The sequence below is a fragment of the Gambusia affinis genome, linkage group LG17 (assembly GCF_019740435.1).
Source record: "Gambusia affinis linkage group LG17, SWU_Gaff_1.0, whole genome shotgun sequence".
In the NCBI taxonomy this organism is placed as follows: domain Eukaryota; kingdom Metazoa; phylum Chordata; class Actinopteri; order Cyprinodontiformes; family Poeciliidae; genus Gambusia; species Gambusia affinis.
Genome location: NC_057884.1, coordinates 8,980,268 through 8,989,119, shown reverse-complemented (window position 1 = coordinate 8,989,119; position 8,852 = coordinate 8,980,268). Strand labels below are relative to the sequence as shown.

Genomic DNA, 8,852 nt, shown 5'->3' with positions numbered 1-8,852 from the left:
AACGCACAACTTGTTTGCTTCTTTCTTCCTCCAAAGAATAAGTTTACTCACACCAAAGGGTAATTTTTTTTTCTCTAATATTTTCAGTGTTTTCTAGAACTTTTTATACTTCATTACCATGAAACTAGGTTACTGACCAGTTAATAAAAAACTTTACTTCATAGAGCAGAGCTTTATTCCCAGTAGGACTGTGGAAACAATAACCACTGCACTGCTTAGTCAGGAAATCTTTTTATAGCTGATCATCTGCAGCATGGGCCACCTTTGTTCTCAGGAATCTTACAGAAAACAAGCAACAACACAGCATCTCAAATTTAGCTGATGGCTGAAAGATCTGCATTCACATCGTTAACAAAGAAAAGGTAAGAAAATTGTCTGATCTGGTTTTCGACACGACACTAACAGATCTCAGATGCACGTTCTTTTTCCTGATATAAGGTTTTAGTTGCCAATAACACAAACTACTTCTAGTACTGTGAAAAATATTTCCCCTCCTAAGTAGGAGCAAATTTATTTATTTTATTTTGTTAAACTTGAATGCTTAAGATTATTATAAAAATGTTGTCATTAGGATTAGCTACATTTATTGAGAGGAAAAAAGCCTTTAGAAAACAATAAGATCTGTGTGAAAAAAATAACTGAACCCTTTGCAATAACACTTTTGTAGAAATGTTTTATTTCAACCCCATTTTGCAGGGTTTTTGAGCACAAACTACATCTCAGTCAGGATGTAAGAGCCGATTTTGACTCAAAATGCTGCGTTTTGTGTAATTATTTGAGTCTTTTAAAAGTGACTTAATGTAAATAAACAGATGACTAGGAATTCTCCTTACCATGCCTGAACATAAATATATACAAACACTAATAACTTTACAGTCTCAATTTAATAGTAGAACTATGATACGCTGCTTTCTAGATAACAGTCCGTCAGAGCGACTTATGATCATAGCAGTTTTATCATCTTTCAGTTTTGTTGTTCAGAGTTCTGTTGAAAAGCTGCTATATTTGTTGACTCTGGATGTTTTGTCACAGAACAAAAGAGTTGCACATCAAGAGGTTCACTGCTCCCTGAACAGCAACAATAACAAAAAAAAGAAAGAAAAGGAAAGTTTTTGTGCAGAGATCCGTGGCTCAGGGTGTAGCAGTGGGAAGCTTCCTCACAAAACTGCTTTGATCGTTCCTTCAAAATAAATTAAAAGATGCATTAAAAAACCAAAAATAGGACAGAAAGGACTGAAGGAAATCAATGCGGCAGACGGGGGAGGGGGCACAGGTTCAGATCCCTGCTCTCTCTTCTCTCCTGGAGTCATTTCAACTTCAGGGAGCAAAAAAGGAATCAACTTCACACAGATTCAGTTTGTGAGGGATGCATGGCACAGATTAGAGAGCTTGAAAAACTGCTGGATATCTATCTATCTGTCTCTCTTTGTCTGTCCATCTGCATGCTTTAATTCCTTCCTTTCTTTAACCGTTTGCACTTCTTCTAACCCAATTACTAATTTTATTTGGATGTTTATAGGAGACTTGAGCCCCATGGCAACTAGAGAAGCAGCAGAGGTCCACAGCTTAAGGGATACTTGAATATGTTGATAGGAAAAGCAATAAGTTATAAGGTCATAATGGTAAAATGGTGGGAAGAAAATCTTTGTTTATAGAAAAACATTGGGAGTCCTATTCACAGTTTGCCACAAGGAGACACAGAAAACACTTGGGATACTGTGCTGAACTTTTTGATCAATTTCTTGACCATCAGGGACAGGAAAGCTGGTCAGATGGAAGTAAAGCTGCTAGAGACTTGATAATGAAGCGGAGATTCAGGAAGTCTATGACCCTAAACATAGATGAAAGCATTACAATTAAATACCTCAAAGGGGATTCTGCAAATTATGGACTTGAGCTTACTGTATCTCTGTATTTGTATTATTCATCATTTTAAAGAGAAATGTTGACAAGCACCAGACCCAGCAACCAACTTTCAGCAGAGCCTTCGGGTCGTTGCCCCAGAGCTGTCAGGTTTTTCACAGGAGACATGCGACAGTGTGGACAGTGGGTGAAAAGTAGGTGGTATTCAGTCTGATTACATTTTTATTTTTTTTTAACTCTGCTTAATATTTTAATCAACAGAAGTTTTGACTTTCTTGTCTGACAGGGCAGGTTCTGATAATCCAGCTGCTGGACGGTATTTTACGAGGCACGGCTCAGGTCATGTTTGTCAGCAACCCTGTCAGTGGACTTTTCATTTTGACTGGCCTGTTCCTGCAGAACCCCTGGTGGGCTCTAAACTCCCTGCTGGGAACTTTTGTCTCCACTGTGTCGGCTTTACTCCTCAGACAAAACAGGTCAGGTGGCTCCATTTTGACTTTTTCAAAAAAAAAGCCCCAAAAAAAAGATTGATGCTATTCTACAGAATGATTGTGTTTCTCCTCTAATTAGCTTCAGACTCAGTGAGATTATATTTCTCATATAACTGCTTTATACTCATGTTGGCTTCATGTTTACGCCTCACCTCAGGGAAGCGATATTTGCAGGGCTTCATGGATACAACGGGACTTTGGTTGGTATGCTGATGGCCGCATTCTCCTCCAAGGGAAACTGGTACTGGTGGCTTCTGTTCCCAAATGTGTTCATGTCCATGTTGTGGTGAGTCAAAGAAAAAAAAAAAAAAAAGAGATTTCCTGCAGATTGAAAATGGAAAGTGTCAGGAAAAATATTCCAAAAACCCCCTTGGTTGCAATTCTAGGAGTAATACCCGATGGAATAGACAGAATGGCTGATAGATATCTCCTAAGAATTTTGCTGACTGCAGCATTGAAGTGTATAACTATCAGATGGCTGAAAGCATCACCTCCAACATACAACATATGGATTCAGAAAGTTTGGGACATTTATTTGATGGAAAAAATCACATATTCCTTAAGGCTCCAAGAAGCTACTGTTAATACGAGATGGAAGTCTGTTACACCGCTACTAATCCAATGATGTAATTGGTGAATCACCCTCCTGCACTTGTTTGCTCTGCTGGACCAACCTAAAATGCCGTGGCACCTAAGACTATGTGGACCACTTTATCTCTAGGAGGATCTAACTGTAAGCTTGCATTATTTTTATTTGCGATTTTTGTGTGTTGTTTTTGTTTAGATGTTTTGTATTCACTCTCACACCTGATAAGAATACTTATTACCTCACCTTCCGATGCCACGTTTAATGTAACTGGTAAATGTCAATATGAGTCGGAAGTTTGTATTCATGTTTGTATGTTGTTATTAAAAAAATAAATAAAAATAAAGTTCAAAAAAAAAAAAAGAAAATGGAAAGTGGATAAAGTAAGAAGGAGCAACTTTGTACATTGTTTCTGCTGTTGAGAGTTTTACATAAAGTTTCATCTTGAAACAACTTCCTTCACACTTGTTAAAGACAAGTAGAAATGTTGTAAAAGAAAATTAATTTTTATTTTAGAAGCATAATCTCACACATAAACAATTAAAACATCTATTGAATAGGGGAGGAAAAAAAACTTTGAAAAAATATTAAATTTTAATAAAATCCAGTGTCATCCCTTGGCAAATTAATGTAATTTTCTTTTTAGAGTTGACCATAACTTCTGGTAACCTTTTCCAGTTTTTCCTGAAGCACAGCTTTGTAGCTCAGTTCCTTTCAGTCACATTTTAAAACAGGAAAGGAAAAAAAAATATGACATTAAAATATGGCATGTTGTCTGTTGATCTTCAAAAATCTGGAAATTTTTGAAGGAAATAGCCACTCACCTAAACATTTTACAAAAATTGTGTACATAAAGTCTCAGCATCAGCTTGAGCAGTCATGAATAAGACTGATAAAAAACAAAAAATGAGCTCAATGTGAGAGAATCGCAGGAAAGTGAGAAAAGCTTGCTGTAATCAGGTCTCCATGGCAACCATTAAATGTCATCTACATGCTGACTGCTTGATTGGGCTTGCAAGACAAAAACACCTTTGAAACAAATTTGAATATTTGGGTTTTGTTAAAAAAAAAAATAATTAAAAATCTTCTGGATATTTGACACAAATTCTGACTGTGAGATCAGACTGAGCTTGAGTTTTTCAACAACAAATCTTCCAATGGTGAAGTGAAATCATATCTGGAAAAGATCTGAATGCTCAGTGTTAAGCATGGTGGAGATTCTCTGATGCTGCAGGGCCAGTTTTTATTCCAATTTGATCACTTCTAATTGTTCTGTCTTTAACATCTTTATTTGTTTCTCTGTTAACAGCCCTGTAGTCTCCAGTGCTTTGTCCTCCATTTTGAGCAAATGGGATCTCCCAATTTTCACTTTGCCTTTCAATATCCTGATTTACTTACATATCGCAGCAACAGGAGCCACTCACCCATATTTTCCAGAGGCATGTACTAAGTCTCACTATATACATACATTTGAATTTTCTCAAGTAGTTTGTATTATAAGAAAAAGTGAAACTACTTTTTGCACCTTTAGGTGAAAATTCAGCCCAAAGTACATCTGCACCATAGCGACTCTCTTGCAAACCTCAGTATACCACAGGTGGATAAATACCTGCACATAATCAAAATCACTGCAGAATATTTTGACACTCAATTCAGATGTGGCGCTTTTGTTTGTTTTTTTGTTTTTTGCAGCTATTCTTGTCTGTGCCAGTTGGCGTTGGCCAGGTGTTTGGCTGCGACAGTCCCTGGACGTCGTGTCTCGTCCTTCTGGCCCTGCTGCTATGCTCGCCAGCTATCTGCTTACATGCCTTGCTGGGCTCCGCTGCTGGCCTGTGCTCTGGTAAATAGACACTGAGTTATTTGCAGAAGGACTGGTGGAAAGTTTGATGCATTAAATTGTGCCAAAACCTGTTTCCTAGAACACAAATATGTAGACGGCCTACTTATTTGGTTAAAAAAAGTAACCAAAATGTGCACACAAAATGACAAAATGCCTCGCAAAAGTTGACATTTCTTCTTATCTTTGCATTAAAAGTGGAACATTTCCAGTTTATTTTTATTTAAGCTGAATTTTAGAGATAGACCAAAATAAAGTAGTTGGGAATGAAAAAGCATGCATGGTTTTCTAAATGTGGAAAGCATCGTGTCCTTACCTGAGTCCCAGTGAGTCAGTACCCCATAGAACCAACTATTGGTGCAATTTAAGTCTTTTTAGTTGTCTCTACCAGCTTCGTACATGAAGATTAACATTTCTCCTCATACTTCTTTGCAAAATAGCTGAAGCCTAGTCTAAGAATGGCCCTAGGAAGACACATTTGGGAATACTAATGTTCAAGTCTTGAACTGGATTTCGATCAGGACTTTAACTGGAGAACTATAGAACATGAAATTGTTTAGCTAGAAGCTTAACCTCTGTCCCATTTTAAAGGCGTTGTTGCTTAGTAACAGATTTTTCTTCCATTGTTGCCTTGCATTTAGCTCCATCCATTTCACCCAGAACTGAAGAAAAGCATCCCAACAGCATGATGCTATGACCACAATGTTTTCCAATGGGCATGTTGTGTAAATATGGATGTGTTGTTTTTGTCCCCCATGCATGGTCTTTTGCATGTAAACCAACAAGTTCCTTTGTCTGACCAGAGCAGCTTTAAAAGGGTTAACAGTTTTACTGAAAAAATTCTCCACTTTTTAGATTTCTATTTATTAAAAATTGATAGAATTACCCCCCCAAAAAATGTTGCGAGTTCTGCAAAAAGAACGTGTACTGAGTTTTCCTTCAGGAGGGCTGAGTACATTTATGGAACATGCTTTTCAAACATGCGCCGTTTTATGTTAGGCTGTCACTTAAAATCTCAACAAAATGTTTTGAAGCCTTTGGCTGCATCTGATATGACCACTTGCTAAAGGTTCTTTGAAATTTGGTGCAGGACTTGCATTAGCTGCACCTCACGAAGAGGTCTACTCAGGACTTTGGGGATATAACAGCGCACTGTCCTGCATTGCTATTGGAGGGGTCTTTTATGGTTTAACATGGCAGACACACATACTGTCTCTAATATGTGGTAAGACTGAAAACTACGTTTGTTATTCTTCATCAGAAGTAGAAAACCGCATAATAAAAGGTGTTTTGATGTCTTTTCCAGCACTTTTCTGTGCATACGTGACCTCAGCGACATCAAAACTAATGTCTGTGGTAAGTTTGAAAGTTTCTTACTTTTGGAAGCTAATCATAGACAACGTGTCATGCTCTCCCACTTCTGTACCATCCCCTATCAGCTCGCGTTACCGGCCTGCACGTGGCCTTTTTGCCTGTCGACTCTCATCTTCCTCCTACTTTCCTCGGAGAACCCGGCCATCTGCAGGCTGCCCCTGTCCGCTGTCTCCTACCCTGAGCAAAACCGTCACTACCTGAGGCAATTAAGGATGTCAGAAAAGGCTCTGAGCAGCTGCAAGGGAGAACGGACTCAGGAGAGAATGGAGGGATGAATTCTTAGCCGGAAATGTGAAAAGCAGTTGCAGATGGGTCTGTAAGAGAGACGTTATTTTGCATCAGTTTGAATGTGGCTGTTGTGATGTTTATTTTTTCTGCTTATATAACCAGATCAGTTACATAAAAGTGAGTGTCTTCTGGTCGAAAAATGTTTTGCTCACAACGCAGTACATCTTGCGCTCTGCAGGTGGCGACACGCAACCACAAAAACATGAAGCCAGACCGGATGGAAAATCAGGAAGATGTAAAAAACTGTACCTGCACTTTTAGTTGCAAGTTGTTGTGAGTTTTTTTACTTTACTTCATTAAGAACATAAAGTAGTTTCTACCATGTGTGAAATCATTTAGGGCTCCCATAGGGAGAGGGGATGTGAGCATTCTTCTGCTCATCATAAACCAGTTTTGGTGGGTGCTTGTGGAAGATTTAATATTCAGCAGTCTTTCATCAATGCAGACAGTAAGCTGCGGGATATTCTCCAAATTGTTCCCTCTGCAAACCCCCATTTCACTGCCACCCATAATCCATCAGTGCATTCCAATCTGTCCTCTTGTTTTTTAATTATTTCCCTCGGTTCAACCACTTTTTATGAGCCGGTTGTGTCGCTTATCTTTTGTCTTTCTCTTTCTGTTATCCGTCTTCTCTTTGTTTCTCGGATGATAACAGCCAATCTCGCCCCCTTTCAAACAGAGAAAGAACATTTCTGTCGTTTTGGAAAGAAGATGACAGGCTGCACACCAGGAGCTCTGTCTGGGTCGATGTTTGCCTATGCATCTTAATATGTCTGTGCCGCCATTTGGCTGTCTGTCTGTGCATCTGGTTCACTAAAGTCTGGCCAGAATGAAAAATCAGAGCCAATCACACTTACAGAAATGTGTGGGAGATACAGACCACGGTGGAGGGGAGGGGCGAGAAGGTGTGAGACATGACAGAGGGGATGGAGTTGAGATTTTTTTTTTTTATAGTACATGTTGTGTTTTAAACTATGTTGATTCATCTGCTGCCCTTTGAAGGGCAGGATGAGGGTTGGGAGCAGAATAATGTGGGATGAGGTTGGTGTCACATACTCTGTGCCGGTGCTGTGTGCTCACAGCAGGGTGAGTCAGGGCTTTTGTTTTTTTTTTGTGCTTTTTATTTTTTTCTGAGTCCTTTGCAGCAAGTACTCGCCAGTCCCATTAAACTTAGCAACACGGGATGACAGCAAGCTGCAGGGATGAACTTTCCTCATCTATAAAGTCTCTCACATATTAGCAGCTACAAGATCTGATGGCTCCTCATACAGTTTGTGTATAAAACAAAAGCCATTTTAACTTTAAAGGGAAAAACAGTTTTTACGTTCTGTCAGGGTCACATGTAACATTAAATCTGTCTTTTTTCATATTGGTTGGTCTCTAACTGTCCAATCGGTATCAGGGGTAAAGACAGAGAGATACTTTGATTTTTGATGTTTCTTAAACACACGTAGGTTGTTTTTTGTTTTTATTTCAATTTCAGCAACATCCACAAGGAATGATGAACATGAAACGAGTGTGGACATTTCTGCAGGACAATGATTCCAAAGCCAGAGCCAAGGAAGCTCTCACCTGGCCTTGGAGAAAGAAAATAAAGCAGCTTGACTTGACCAGCCAGTCACCTGACTTGAGTCCTCTTGAAAATCTCTGGAAAGAACTAAACATCAGAGTTCATTGAAGAGGCAGAAGCTTTCAGATTTAAAGATAAAGTGGAAGAATGAGACAAAATGACACCAGAGCCATGCATGCGAGTAGTTTCTCCAAACAGGAGGCATCTTCAAGAGGTCATTACCAAAGTATTTAATAAATATCAGTAAGCGTGTTCAATACTTCTTCCTTATGTCATTTCAGATTATCACACATAACTTAATTCCTGAACTGTTTTGTTTTAGTTTCTTTCTATGTATGGATTACTTGGTTTGTAACACACACCTTTATGCCAATAGCATCTTTAGAAATATATTTACCATGAAAAATTGTGATGTGTTCAATACTTAATTTATCTGCTGTATAATTGTCACAGTTCAGGTTAAAAAGAAAAGAAAAAAAACTAATTCAGTCTGGAAATGTGGTCAAAACAATCTGATAGGTGTTCTTAAGTTTAGTTGACAATAAAATAAATACTACTCGATGCAATTTGTCTAATAAGGTTTTTTTGTTTTATTTTTTGCTATGTAAACGAATTAGAAAAATACATAACTGTGTCACAAAATTGCCAAAGTGATTTACTGAATGATGTTTTGATTTATGCGGTGCATAAATTAAACAGAACAGATGCCATTAGAAACATTACAGCTACTGTATGTTCTCTGCAGTAAGAAAGTGGAAGCTCCAACAAACAAAAGGATCGGAGACTGTCAGTGCTGCGAAAACTAAATGTGAGAACAGCAAACACGATGAGAACAAGATGTGT

General features: G+C 38.4%; 1 protein-coding gene across 1 annotated transcript; it reads left to right on the top strand.

Annotated features, from left to right (window-relative positions):
* Positions 1 to 271: 271 nt before the first annotated feature.
* On the top strand, positions 272 to 8,575 carry LOC122819448 (urea transporter 1-like). The gene is made up of 10 exons (XM_044096184.1): positions 272 to 362; positions 1,939 to 2,057; positions 2,150 to 2,339; positions 2,512 to 2,640; positions 4,250 to 4,446; positions 4,491 to 4,537; positions 4,633 to 4,780; positions 5,868 to 6,002; positions 6,084 to 6,133; positions 6,217 to 8,575. The coding sequence occupies exons 1-10, from the start codon at positions 322 to 324 to the stop codon at positions 6,424 to 6,426; spliced, it is 1,266 nt and encodes a 421-aa protein (XP_043952119.1). The 5' UTR covers positions 272 to 321; the 3' UTR covers positions 6,427 to 8,575.
* Positions 8,576 to 8,852: the final 277 nt, after the last annotated feature.

Bases quoted from the DNA above. Each gene is read 5' to 3' on its own strand.
- LOC122819448 (XM_044096184.1), top strand. From the start codon at position 322: ATGGCTGAAAGATCTGCATTCACATCGTTAACAAAGAAAAG. The intron at 2,641-4,249 runs GTGAGTCAAAGA...CTCTGTTAACAG, and splicing joins GTGTTCATGTCCATGTTGTG to CCCTGTAGTCTCCAGTGCTT. The intron at 4,781-5,867 runs GTAAATAGACAC...AATTTGGTGCAG, and splicing joins CGCTGCTGGCCTGTGCTCTG to GACTTGCATTAGCTGCACCT.